The 14,880-nt window shown below is 37.6% G+C and overlaps 1 protein-coding gene across 13 annotated transcripts in view; it reads right to left on the bottom strand.

The window, feature by feature from the left end:
- ERC1 (ELKS/RAB6-interacting/CAST family member 1) overlaps window positions 1–14,880 on the bottom strand; it is a 283,730-nt gene that overhangs the window by 163,357 nt on the left and 105,493 nt on the right. For 7 of the 13 annotated variants that reach the window (XM_048300324.1, XM_048300335.1, XM_048300327.1 and 4 more), the window contains 3 exons: window positions 13,744–13,884; window positions 10,343–10,378; window positions 3,226–3,419 (listed from right to left, as the gene is read on the bottom strand). In XM_048300324.1, the coding sequence (XP_048156281.1) occupies window positions 3,226–3,419; window positions 10,343–10,378; window positions 13,744–13,884 (371 nt within the window). The remainder of the gene's footprint in view (window positions 1–3,225; window positions 3,420–10,342; window positions 10,379–13,743; window positions 13,885–14,880) is intronic. The other 6 variants (XM_048300328.1, XM_048300329.1, XM_048300331.1 and 3 more) reach the window with 1 other exon arrangement.

Below are 14,880 nucleotides of genomic sequence, written 5' to 3'. Positions count from 1 at the left end.
GGAAGCATTTCCCTCTTTACGTTAACTTAAACACATGGCAGCTTTGCCTGCACTGAAAAGGCTTAAGAGAACAGTTTCCTGCTTTTTATTTCCTCTTCCTCTCCCTACTTCTCTCTGCTCCTCGACACACACCTCCCTAACAGGCGATGCATCCCTTCTGTGGATGAAACTGTGACACCATTTCTCTCTCCCTGACAACGTATGGTCTAGTTGTCACACAGAACTAGCAAAAGGGAAAACTGCAGGGAAGAGAGACTCTCTCTTTTGAAAAATCCCTTTTTTTTTTAGTACAGTTATTCTCTGAATGTGACTTATTTCTTCTCATCTTGCTCCACATGGAATACTGACTGTTTCTGATAGGCACAGCAATATTTGCTGTTTAGCTTGCTGACAATTGCTTCTGCAGGCACTAAGGTTCTTTGCACAGCAGAGTTTGATCAGCTGTAGAAGCATTAGAAGTCAAGATAATTTCTAGCTCACTCTGCATGGACCACAGTTTAGGAAAGACTTTTAAAAGGCAAAATTAATCGCATTTTTTCCTGGAAACCAAGACTCTTCTAGCTCTAAAACATGCATGTAACACGCCTGGATATATAAGTTCAGCCATCAAAGAATATTTTATAAACAAGCATTGTAGATAAAACCAGGACCAACCTATACATTAAATAGGTGTGATAAAATCTCTGCTTTATGCAAAAACTCACAAGAAGGAAGCAAGCTTCCAGGGAATAGTGGTTTGGGGGAGCAGTTGAAAACAACTAAGGTCAAATAGAAATTCTGACAATTATTCAGAAAAAGAGAAACTACTAATCAAAACCTCGCTATAAAGTATCTGGAACTTTCTATCTCTTGCTCCAGTGCTGTGATTATATTACAGTGCCACCTGAAAAATCATTTCAGGTGTTGATACTTTGCTAATTCACCATACTAACAATATCCAGATGAGATCTCTAGATGGGGAAGACCTTTTCTATTTCCACTTAGAGTGGTTATAGAACATGAATGTTCTTAGATTTTTCTCCCTCCCCGCCTTGCTTTGCTCAGCCTGCTGGCAGTCACACGATGACAAAAGCAGTCTTTTCTTTTACAGAATCAAAATGCCTATTCTAATTACTAGAAATAAGAGAAAACATATTCTGTCTTATCTCAGTAGTGGTAGAAAAGATAAGTTAAAAAGAGAAGAGGACCACTCAGGTTTTTTTGTAAGACTGAAGAACAGGTGGTAAGAAGGAATGGATAAAACTGAATAGTCAAAGTATTTACCAAATTGTTATGGAATGATGTCTGGTCATTTGGGGGTTTTATGCTTTCATAGTAAGACTTTGGTCTGTGGCTGAAACAGCAAGAAACTAACATGTAACATGACAAACAATAACTGCTTTGCAGATCTCTCTTTTCTTCTTTTTGAAGAAAAAGCTTGATTTCTAACTCTTTGAAGATGGTGAAATTGCTTCTATCTATAAAAGAGAAGGAGACCCATTTTAATTTCTCTTCATTGTTATTTTTCCTTTGCAGATTATCAACTTTGTTTATAGGCCACTTGTGTCTATTCAGTTTGATGCTGCAAGTCAAATTGTGATGAGTTTCTGAATGCTAATGTAAATAAAAAAATCAGCTTTCATTAAAAGCATATGTAAGAAAATTCTTTTCCTGCCGTTTCAATCTCTCTAGGAATTAGGCTGAGGAATGATTCATATTTCTAACTTCCTTTCCCTAAACAGTAGTTACTTCTCCACTAAGAAAAAATAATTAGGAACTATGAACACATTTCTTCCCCCTAGTCTTTCTTCTATCTTTCTCTGCTTGTACCTGATCCCTGGTCAACTTGCCTGCCCTGAAGAGAATGACACGGTGAATGTCACACCTGAGATGGGGACTCCAACAGGACTGAAAAAATCACACAGCCAAATAACTTGTAGCTTTTTCATGTCTATACTCATTCAACAATATCAACCTATTGCCTGAATGTTCTGCTGATTACATCATGTACCGAAGGGCTCAACAATGTATCAATTAGGAAAAAAGGGAAGACACTTAAAAATAACATATCCTCACTTTTGGGTGTTTGAGCTTATGCCATAGGTACGAAGAATTTTGGTGAAATAAAACAACTTAAAGAAAACTAACAGGATGTTGCTTACAGTCACAGAGAGAGAAGAAACAGCTGGCAAGCTGAACTGTTCCAGAGCTCTGTGCATTTCAAGGAAAAGGGAATGGACTCCTTAGAAAAGAATTTTTCAAATCATTCAGAGGGGGCCATAATTTGACAATCAGCAAGCCATGAAAAATAACCACTGAATGCAGAGCCTGAAATGTCCTCTATTTAGCTGCCCTAATCTTCCTGACACTAAATTTTAGAGTAGTTAAATAGTGAAAAGACAGAAACTAGAAAGACTATTCTGGCACTAGGCAAATGGGAATAATCAAGTTTCCATTTTGCTGCTCCAAGTTAGTGATGTTTCATTGGGAATGGTAAACAAAAAACCCCAAACAGGTATTACTGCCCAGAAGTTCGCTCTTGGCCCACTGTAAGATGAAAAAATGACAGAATACAGACTCTAACTCAGGTCTTTCCCAAGATCTACTACTTATAATTGTGACACAAATGTCATTAAACCATAATAAATTGTAATTTTTGTTTAGGACATTATAACCTTGAAAAAAAATCTGAGCCTCCTGGCTCCGAGAGAAAGATGAAAAATGCTGTAAAGTGCTGAATCGAGTTTTGCTTGGACAAAAGCAAATCTGCTCATCAGGCTTCACTAGGGCCCAAGTTTACCTGTGTCCCTACCACTACAAAGAGTTATGAGGTCAATTATCAGAAGAATCTGAATAACTAGTATCACAAGTTCTTAAAAATAATTTTTCTTATTTGTTTTTGTGAGAGCCATGCTCAAGAAGGAATTTATTGTATCAAAACAACAAACTGTTTTACAAACACACCAAAGTGTCAGCAGCTTTTCCTACCCTCTCCATTCCCTTACAACTCTATTTATCCTTCCAGTTCTACCTATACCAGGCCTGGTTTTGAGCAGCCAGGTAAGAAAAGCACATGGTAAGACACCTTCTTCCTTACAATGTAGCACAATAAAGGACCAAAGATAGAAAAACTCTAAACAGACTTTCCCAAAACAGGTACTCTAAGGTTTTTAAGAAAAGAAAAATGACTTATCTCTAATGTTAATCAGGTCTTTTGCTCCTCTTCTAACTTTATACCATCCTCACCTTTCCAGTTCTGCTATCTTCTTATCCTTATCATTCTTCTCATTTTCCATCTCTTTCAAGATCTCCAGAAGACGATCCACTTCAGCCTGAGCCTTGCCAGATTCTTCCTGATACCGTGTTACCTCTCTTTCCAGCTGCTGCATGCGGTCACTCAGCTCTGGACTGGCCCTTGCCTCCAGGGTTGCCTCATGAGCCTGTAAGAAAAGGGTTCAAGAAAAACCCACTTCATTCACATGTATGTATTTTACAGGTTCTATGACGATTCCAAAGTTTTATCTATTCCAATTCCAAAATGCTATCTAGATACCTATTTCAAAATGGCAGGATTAATTATTACACAGGAAAATACAAGTCCTATTCTACTTTTAAGTATGGGGACATACTTTGCAGGAAAATAAAAATTTTTAAAGAATTTAGTTTTTTTAATTCTGCCTAAAAAATTACATGATTTTAAATCTGAAACAGAATCAAAAAAGAAGCAGAAATACGAAAAAAAGTTTAACTTCTTTCAAAGAAAAGAAAATGAAGAGCACATGTGAGTGTAAAAGTACCTAAAATACACTTCTTAAACAGGGATAGGACTATAGATTCAGTTATTTGAGGTATGTTTAACCTATATATTCTAGAAAAAGAAATCACAGGTTAATAGCCTTCAATAACTACATCAATATGCAAAGTGTCAGACATTTGCACAGATGGTGCTGATGTGCTCAGGCCCTTGCTAGTTCTGAGCCACACAGACCAGGGTTAATGAGTATGGCTACCTACTGAAATTATCTTTGCTTAGTTATCTAGGAAATACATTTTTCAAAATCAGGCTATTGGGACAAAGTGTATCAGAGGACTGAGGATAACATGATCACGATGAAGAGATTGTTTAGGGTTGTTTTCTAATGGCTTGGTTTGTTACAAAAATCACTAATTCATTAGTAAAATTAATTCAAAAGCATGTAAGAGACAGGAAGAATGTAGCATTCATGCTGGAAATTAAACCAGCAGACAAAGGACTATCCTTCTTCTCTCACCCTGCCCCTCTGCTCTTGGATCTTGAACTGCAATTTGATCTCAGTTAAAGCTGTTTCAGAATTGCTCAAAATTGCTCCAGTGAACAGCAGGTTTGATGGAGCAATTCTGCTGATCGGGATTGCCTGCAAAACCCAAGGCCTTGCTCTTCTCGAAACAAACCTACAACAGAAAATAAGACTACAGACTTTTCTTCCCTCTGTGTGCAGCTGTGGAAAGTTGTTTTACAAGCTGCCAATGTTCTGCTCCAAAGCACACTAAGTCTAGATCTGATAGTATAGGACTCTGTTGCTTTTAGAGGTAATTGGAGAGAACTGCAGCAGTATAAAACTTGGGGCAGAAAGCTGCTGCTTCCAAGGAACCAAATAGCAAAATTACATTTGGCTAAATCTGTTTAGTTATTCAGTAAAATAAGACTGGAGGAAAATATCCATTTATTGACCCCAACATTTTTGCCTTGAAGTGTCTAGTTTTTAATTAGCTTCTTTAAAGCCAAGGCCACATTCTAGTAGAATCCAGGAGACTTGTGGAGCAGAATATTCTGGGACTGAAGAATGTCTTGATGCCTGTCTTTACTGGGACTGACCTTGGGACAGATCTGGGTTTCCCAAACAAAGGAAAGGTTCATGTTCCAGGGCCTTGGCCCTGCAGCTCTTGTCTGAGGGTCAAAACTAAGCTGTTTTGGCTTTCTTCTTTTCTAAAACAAGAATTCCAGAAAGCTGATTAACCTGGACAGTATTTTATCCTAGAACAAAACGTCTGGCACTCCCCAGGTCTCCCAGGCAGATGTCGGCAAGAGTGCCCAATAACCAAAATTCGTGGAAGAGTGGAACCCTTTCCTGAGGTAATGCATTTAGGAACGCTTCAAAGGCTCCCTACTGCTGAGTGACTTTCCAGTCAAGCCCTGACACTCCTGTGTCACTGAACCGTAAGAGTGAAAATCCTGCTTCTGGGCTTCTCCCCGAGACCTGGACGCAAGCGCATCCCTGGTGAGCCTGGAAGCTTTGCGAAGCCTTTTGGAGTTAGGGCTGTCAATGCTTCCAGATTCCTTACTGCCCCATAAGCACTTCAAATTACAACACCCTTGGAAAGGGCTCTCCACAGCAAGTGGAAGTGTAATTAATGCCCTGCCATGAGGATGCAGACTCCAGGAGGACGTGGCAGCAGTGAGACGGACAAGTGTGTCAGCTCCATGAACAGCTGCGAGCACCAGGGGACATACTTGGCTTTGGAAAGAGTGTTGGTTGGTGTTTCTGAAATGCTTTTTTGGGATTTCCAGCCTGCAGGAAATCTGAAATACTTGATTTAATTTCCTTTTCAACTACACCTTAAATTTCAAAAAACTCCTCCAATCCTTCCTTCCCAAATACAGGGAAGTGGGAATACTGTTTTGGGAGGGGGCACCTGTAACATCTTCTGAGGGCATCTGCATTCTCCTAAGAGACACTATGTATAGAGTTAAGTGTGGTTTTCACCAGACAGAGCCTCAGTTCTTCTGTACTGGCTTTAGGTATGTTTCCAACATCTCAAATTGTTTGTTTTAACAAATACTCCTCCAGGCTCTTTAAAGCCACCCAAAATACATGATCAGATAATCAAGAAACTTCTTTTAAAAGAAAGCAAAGTTAGGCTGTTAGCCTGGCTTATTAAACTCACTAATTCAAAAGAAGTTATAAGACCTAATGCAATTTGACTGTCAGAACAGTCCTGATTTATTTTACTCTGCTAATAAAAGCATCTCCACAACAACCCAAGAGACACTACTGAGAAGAGGAAATAAATTTTCTTTTCTAGAGAATTAGCCAACAAGTCTGTGTGTCTGGTTATTATAGAACCAAAGGGCTATTTACACGACATAAATTATTAGTCAAGACACATAACACATGTTATTTGTATATAATGCACATAAGTACGGATACTTTCACCTAACACAAAGGGAACGTTATGTGATATGGTGTAAACTGGAGACCACTTCCTGCAATGTGAGTTACTGACTGAGTGACTTTGGTCCATTTTGTGGGTTTTGTACAAAATACGTGTTTCACGACCATATCTAAAATCCTGCTGGATTCATTTATTGTATAAGAGAGAAAACCAATGCATTTAGAGGTTTCCCACAAACTCACATGAAGATCTGGAACACATGAAATTGGCTACCTGCCCAATGCAACACTGTGCAAAATAATTCATCTTGGTTTTTTGCTTTAACCAAAAAGCTAACCACAAATAATGAATTCCTATATTCACAGTAAAAAAGCCCACATACAACTTGCCCTGCCCACCAAAGGTGTACAAAAATTCCAAAATAAGTAGTAATTTAATTTTTGAAGCAGAATCAACATATAAAGTGACAAATGCACCAAGAGTTTCTGCTGTATTAAGAGACTATAGGAAGTGTATTTCCATAAGTTTGACTTTCATCTCTGCCTGACACAGGATTTGCAAATCAGCTCTCTTTTAATATAGTTACAAACAAATGTGATAACGTATAAAAGAAGCATGATAAAAATTAAATCTTAAAAGTGAGCTTGCTGAGAGTGAAGGTAACACTGAACTTTCTCATCTCCACAGACCATTGAGTTTACCTGATTACAGGCTATTTAAACCCTTTAATTGTTACTACTGACCCTGTCATTAGCTCTCCGTGTTCCTGTGTGGTATCAAACAGGGGAATTTAAGAGCACAGCCCAACTTGCACATTTCATTCTGCACTGATCTGCATAAGAAACAGTCACATTTTAGCTAGAAAGCAGCACCCTCTTAAGCTATGTTTTTATTAGCAAAGCTCATGTGATCAGTATTAATCTTTGCCAGTGTGAATTCAGTTTCAAATTCTAAGTGGTTCAGGACTGCGAATAGGTTAAGTTTACTACCCTGGATATGCTCTCACAGTTCTTAAGAGGGACTATAAACTAAGAGGTGGTTTAACAGCTTTCTGCTTTCCTGCTCTTAGCCATCATTTCCCATCTGGAATGTGGTAAGTGATGGGGTGACTGCTTCAGGTACCTACAGAACGTAAGAAAGAGTGATTGTTCCTCAAATAAATAAATGTACTATAACTTCTATTGCTTCCACAGAAAATCAGCTGACAAAGCCAACTTCTACAACTAAAACAAAGATGACCAATGTTTCACAGAAATAGCCACTATTTACAGATGGAGAGGAGTGGAAGACAAAACACATTAAAAAGAGTTTTCTAAGTTGATATTTCTTGTGCCAAAACCTGTTTTTTAAGAGGTAAGATAATCTTACACAGCTTAAAGTGTGCCAGAGACAGGGAACAAAACAATGGTACGGATCTAATTTAAAGGTTCTAACACGTAACTAAAAATTCCAAACATTATGACCAAGATTCCAAATCAATATTCCTAAAATATTAACTAATCAAACAGCAAATAATTCACAGCAAACACTTTCTACTTTTACCTATGAATTGAGACAGTAAATTCAGTTTAACATTTCACATACTAATGTTGCCAAGAACTTTTGGCCATGAAGTAAAAGTTCCCGAGAACCTGAAATCCCATTTTAATCCACCCTCCTACCTCCAAGGGTGCCTCATGTCTCCTAAAAATAGTAAATGCACACAAAAATACAAAAATATATTATGATTATTTACTGCAAAAGACAAACACTTCACCCACCTTCTGTACTTTTCCTACCACAAAGGCAGAAATTCAACTGATAAAACATTTGTGCTGTCTTCTATCGTGTCATTATTAGTTTTAACAAAACTGTAAATTTAAAAAACAACCAAACTTTCTCCTCCTTTAGTTCCACAGCTCTACACACCACAAACTGTAAACAAGCTTTTTGAAAAGGCTGTAATGGAAGTAAAAGGCTCAGGAAAATTCTCTGATATACTATGTACAGTAAACTTGAGTCTGTCGCAGGGAGTTATTTTTCTGTCTTTTAACCATCTCTACATGGTTAGTCTTTGTTCATGTAACTGCAAATTTCTGACACTGAGTAAGCAAGTGTTCAGTTGGAATCAATTCATAAATTATTTCCTTTATGAAAAATCATAAAGAGATGAAGAGAGGAAGATGCCTCAAGAGAGGCAATTCCCATTGCCTAACCAAGTGATCTCTTCAGAAAGACACAAGTTCCCATAGATGTCGTTAGACATTAACAATTTGCTCTCTTGGGATTCACCCCAACACAAAGAGTGTGTAAAGTCAGGAGGGAAATGCCCACAGGACATCTCTCTTTGTGAGTGCATTTCAACCCACTCACCTGCCTCCTCTGATCTGGGCCTTGCTCATTTGACCACAGGCTGCCACTATTTTACAGAAACAGGACTCAAGTAATGAACAGATACTTAGTCCCAGTTTTTGGATATTCAGTGTATGGCTCTATACTTTGTTTATTCTGAACATGACATTAAAACAAAAAAATTCCCCAATTTTCTTTCTAGCATGCTAATCACAACTAATCACTTCTTAACACCACCAGTGGGAAATAAGGATGCATTATTATACCTGTTGTTCAGGGGAAAAAGAAAAATGCAAATACATCCTGCCTTATTCACTCAGTGCTTTCCTACTATCAAAAAAGTATTTTATCATCTAATTTCTCTAGATGATTATCATCTTTATCATATCTATCTGGCTCACTCTTGGAGCATTTGTCATGCAATATTGAAAACAGCAAGACTAGCAGGCGATAATTTAGTTATGAAATGCTATACAAATTACCTCACAAGGAAAAATAACAAAGACCACACAGTGTGGCATTGGCCATTTCCTAAATTTTGAATATTTAATTTTTCAAAACAAGTTTTATCTTCACAAGTTTTTCTGGGAGGTATAAGAGTATCAGGGAGAAAACTTCTCCAGCTTTCCACTGCATGAGATGATGCTGACATTGTCATGCACAATCATCAGGATGGAACATTAAAAGCCATCACAGAATCATAGGATGGTTTGGGTTGGAAGGGTCCTTAAAGATCATCGTTCCAAACTCCCTGCTGTGGGCAGGGACACCTTCCACTAGACCAAGTTGCTCAAAACCTCATCTAACCTGGCCTTCACAAAGCCTCTTGTACCTTATCCTGTATGTTTACTATATCATCCTGGAAATTAAAATACAAAGTTTGGTCCCGTATCTTCTATTTTCTGACTCCAGAGCAATGAGTCTCAAAAAGTTTGCATGCTGTTAAAGATTTTGTAGAGAATGTGCTCTCCTGACACAAATTCTTCTGCCTATTTGCACCAACTAACAACCTTTTCGTATTATATCTCATTTTCCCAACTTCTTATTGACACTATTTAGCCAGGTTTAAATAATTTCTGATGTGGGATGCCACAAAAACTGAACTATTGCAAGCCCCAGCATTTCTCTGACCCTCAGACAATGACTGTCAGGATAGGCAACTATATTGACCCTGAACATTGCCAAGAGTAACACAGGTATCAGACTCCTGAAAGTTCTGTAACACCATTTTTTATGCACAGAGCCACAAAAGAAATCTCTGATGAAAACCACCTTGGATTACGTAATTTACAGTGTCAAGATATTATTATACAAACACTCCTTGACAGGAGTGCTCTTTGACATCAAACAGGAGGCTGGAAATAGGATCCAAAATTAAACTGACATAGTACCAGCGAGCTTAATGGTTACACAAGTTTCTAAGCAATCTTTCACTTGCTGTAACTTAGTTGTTAGTTCGAATGTGCTGCTGTACCCAGTGTTACAGAACGCTTTCACGCAAGAAGCTTGATTTGCATGGAAATTCTACCTTCTTGCTCTGAAAATGCACAGACAATGGAGATGACAGAAAAGCTACAGGACATTTCAAGCACTGGCAGCAAAGGGAAACAAAAAGACTGACACAAAATTAAGCTGTCCAAACAAAAATGCAGTTAGACCAAGGCAGTCAAACAGTGAAAACATCTCAGAAAGCTTTTTTGAACACAACCGGTCAGACATCCCACTGCTTTTTGTTTGTATCCATACTATCCATACCCACTACTAAAGTAATTCACCAGTACACTCTGTGTAGGCCCCACTATAAAAGCACAGGAATACACATGCAACATAAAAAATTAAATGTGCTGGCAACAGCCTCTCAGATTGCCAGGGAACTTACTAGCTTGGATGGATGACTCAATAAAACTTCAGGGTGCTGAAGGGAGAAAGAAGATAGGAAAAGATGGAGAAAATTTGGGATAGGAACAGTGTGAAAGAGAAAAAGAAAAGATGCAACAAGAAAAGAATTTAAAATAATAACTGCAACATTAATTTACTAAGACGACAGAATCTTAATTAGTGGTTTTAGCATGCATTACTAATCAGCTTTCGGAACATGAGAAACGTGCAGAGTTACTCTCATGCAAGTTCCAAATTTCCTCTTGATTTTTTCAGTGTAACGCATTTGTCCAGCCCCCACATATTTAATTGTAGTTCTTTGTTTGGGTTTACAGATGAGTTTCACAGATTGAGAAGGACTTTGATTCCTAGTGCTTCCCTTGAATCAATTTCAAGACGGCTGAATGGTTTAGAAAACTAATTCAGTAACTGACACTATCTGAATGCTGAACACAACTGCTGGGTCTTTACTTTTATTGTTACGAGACATCCTGATTTCCCTGGTAGCCCTTTTCTTTCTAAGTCGAATGCATCATTTTTTGCCCCTTCTTTGAAAAAAAATACATCAGCTGAGAACAAAAAACAGTCTCATCTACCAATATTATCAGCAATATTTTCAGTTGTGGGAGCAAATCCATGTTCACAAAAATAAAAAGCAGCAGAGCCTGTATTAGACTAGCCAAGCTAATTCTTGGGAAAGGTAGAATTTGGATCAACGCTTCATTCAGTCCTTTTTTTCCCTGCTTTTTGAAAGATACTATCCTCCTGAATTTGAAGAAAGAGCACCACAGCAGGGAAAAAAGCAACCTCTGTGGGAGCCTATTGAATCTAGAGGTATTTTCCTGGCAGGGAATCAGTGGTAACATTTTCTGATGAAAAGTTCCTAGAACTGCAGCAAGGGGAAGTTTGTTAACATATGGTTTTGGACTCTTTCTTCTCCCTAAAAATAACGAGCATATCTATAGGGAGAAAAACTATGCACTGGAAATGAAGATGGACAGAAATCCACTCATCTTTCCTGGAAAACTTCTAATATTAGTTGGTCTCTCCCAGATTATAAAAACAAAATGAAACAAAGTACACTGGCTGGGAAAGACAAGACAGAAAACACTGGGAAAAGAATATCCTGAAGAACAACAACTAAAGGAAAATTTATTCACTGTAAAACTAATACATTAAAATACAAGTTTGGAAAAAGAGTTTCCTAAAGAAAAGAAAAACCACCACAGAGCATAATAGCACTTCACAGATAAACAGGGAGAGAACCTCCTGTGTGTGATTTGCCTCTAATGACTCCATCTCAGCCAGAATGAAGACAGGACACCAGGCCATGTAAACTCAACAGGGATTTATGAGTTGCTTTCAGCCTTCAGAATCTCCCACTGCATCTCCTGCTGGCAGCAGGACGACAATTCAGCACAGAAGCAGCAAATGTAGAATAATTAGAACATTAAGCAACCAGATTTGCATAACCATGGTATTATTATTTGAAAAAACAACCCCGAATATGACAAACACTGCAGTTTTAGTTGCTAAGTCAAGGATCAATATAAAATAGTTATTAGTGAGAAGAGCAATAGTGACAACAAGAAGTGGATACTTCAAGTGAGACACTGGAGACTGACACCGAACTAAAAATATATCGACAACTTTTCAGCACCCTTGTGCTCCACTCAGTTAGTATTTTTGTTTAGTGTAAAGTTAAATCCCTTTTACAGAAAAAGTGGAAGCTTGCATGGTTCATGATTTCTCTGAGGCTCACTGTTTGGGGGTTAGCATGAGTTTTTTGCAAGGACTACCCAATTCTTTTTTATTTAATGGCGTAACAGTAGTCCAGTCTCTTCTGCCAGCTTTACTTCTAGAGCTAATAGATTTAACTGAAAGTACTCAAACTGTTCACTGGGAATACGAGGCAAGGGAAACAAGATTGATGTTAGACACATCTCCATTCAAACCGTGAGGGAAGCAACCTAAAATAAAAAGCTTTTAGCCATTTACTCGTAAGAGCTACATGAGAACTTCCTTCCTGCATGTCTCTCACGAAAATCTGCACTAAGATAATGAAAAACTCAATAGAATGAACCTCTAATTCAGTTTTAAACTGAATGCTCTTACGTAGCCGTTAGTTTTAAGGTAAATTATGGCAATTATTTGCAATTGTTAACAATGCAGATGTGTAAAACTGAGTTTTTAGAAGCTTTAAAATGGACCTGGATTATCTGTCATAATTATTCCAAGGATGAGAAGGAACTAATCCATCTTGAAAATGTCAAACTGCCTGAATAAATATCTGCAATGCATTTAAAAAGTGAAAGCCTTTAAAAATATTTTTTTTACTTCTGTGCAAGCTACAATAAAACCCATTGAGAAAATAAAAACAGTTGGAAAGAAGGTTATTAAGGAAATATGTAAATTTACTACAGGTATAAAACATATTCAAGTGAATGTTAACTATATTTTCTTGAGTAACTACAAGTTATTCCACATAGGTAACGGTAGGCTATCAGATTTTTTTTGGTTGTAGAACCGAAACCATCCTGACAATGATTTAGGTAGCTTCTCTGAATGACAAGATGCTCTAATAACCTCTGGTAAATCTTAACTACAATAGATTTGTCAACTCATTACCAGTAATGCAGGATGAAACTGCAACTCATGGCAGAGATTTCAATGAAAGGGTCCTTCAGGTCTTCTGAAATACCCACTGAAAACAGCCTGTGAGAGCTATTAAATGTGTACAGCTATCTTTTCTTGCTACTGTGCTCTGTTGATGCTGAATAACAGAATAGTTGATGCTGTGTGATAGAATGAAAAAGGACAAATATGGGTGTAGATATGCATATGCAGTTTCATTTACAGTTCTCAGTGGCATTAACACCCACCTCGCACCCACACAACAGGAATTCTAAACAAGTCTTAACTGATGACTCAAAATCACACACTTCACTGGTGGCACATTCTTTTCATTTGTTCTTATGCTTTCCTCTGGGCAGGGCCAACCATGCACCTGACTTTATCACATTAACACCCATAAGCATTGATAATTGATATGTGAAATGTTCAGGTGTTATTTTTTTAGCTGTTACATCAAGTTAAGGGCACAATTGCTGCTATGAATTGTACTGAAGCAGACTAAGCCTTAAATTCTTAGTACTTGTTAACAAAACAGCCAACAGCACTGTTACTGCATGTAAGTGAAATTCAAACTTAGCACAAGTGCCTGAAAGTTACTTTCTGATAGGCTTAGCTGGTAATATGGCTTGCATGGACACACTTCACACTTCTTGCTGAAAAGAAATTCACAGAATTTGCTCTTAAGACCCAAAGTTTTCTTTGTAGTCATGGGCAATGTGTTTAGAACTGTATGCTTGCAACACATATATAAATATGAACTAAGATTACCTTCTTCAACTGTGTTTCCATCTTCAAACATTCTTCCTTTTTCTGTTCTAATGCAATTTCCAGTGTCTTGAGTCTTGAATCTTTCTTCAGTCCTGATGAAGCTAATGATGAAGCATGTTCCTTAAGATCCAGTAATGATGTCTAAATTAAAAGATGTGAAATAATTATCAAGTAAGTGCAATAGCTGGTTTCAATTCTGTCTTTCTTTTCCTCCTATCCCTTCACAGTATGTTCAGGATCTAATTTAGACCAACATATTTTTTCAGGATGTTTATGTCACTGACTTAAGATCACTTGAATTAATTCAGGCTTTCAGGATCAAAATAAAACCTTGTCTAAATTAATTTTAAAGTAATTTTTAAAGATGGACAATTCTGTAAACTGGAACTTGTGCTCCTGTGACAGTCATGTTTAAGAAAAACTGGTTTTCAATAAAATAGTATTAGAATCACATGTGGTTAGAAGATTTAGCCACTGGGAGAGTTGAAAGCTTTTCTGTATACAGCTTCCATGGGGTAAAACTGATTCATGCCATCTTACTCCAAAAGACATCTCAACTTCTTTCTTTCTAAACCATTTTTGTGTTGTTTCTTTTTCCCAGTCAAACGCTGACTTCTATGTAGACAGAATCTTAGTACATTTCGGGTACATATTTTTGTATTGTTTTACTTTGACTGAGTTTTAAAAAAAGATTGTAAGTACATGAGAGAAACAGAGAACATTTCTATTTCTCTCATATAATTAAGGTAATTTGTCTAGCCAACTGGCTCATTACCAACAACCAATTAATCAAAAAAAGACTCGTGAGTCTAAAAAACTAGCTGTGTTGTTTGCATAAAGGAACAAACATTATCCTCATGCTTTTGGCACTCATAGCTTTGATCAGCCTCTGCTCTTTCCTCCCCACATTTAGACAGGGCTTGTTCTCAGCCTTCCGTGGTCTCTAAGCACAGCTCCAGTCAATGCCATCACTGACCATCAGTCAGTCACTACTAATAAGATTAACTGCTGCAAACAAGGGGATGGCCGCTATCCCTGGAAAGGTGGTTCTGAAACACTGATGCTTTGCAAATTCTCAAATGATGTATTTTACCAGATCAGCTTTGTTGAAGGACAATTACTATAAAGGAACAGTTT

The sequence above is a fragment of the Corvus hawaiiensis genome, chromosome 4, assembly GCF_020740725.1.
Source record: "Corvus hawaiiensis isolate bCorHaw1 chromosome 4, bCorHaw1.pri.cur, whole genome shotgun sequence".
NCBI classification, from domain to species: domain Eukaryota; kingdom Metazoa; phylum Chordata; class Aves; order Passeriformes; family Corvidae; genus Corvus; species Corvus hawaiiensis.
Note: the sequence above shows the minus strand (reverse complement) of the source record. Positions and strands in the feature narration are given on the sequence as shown.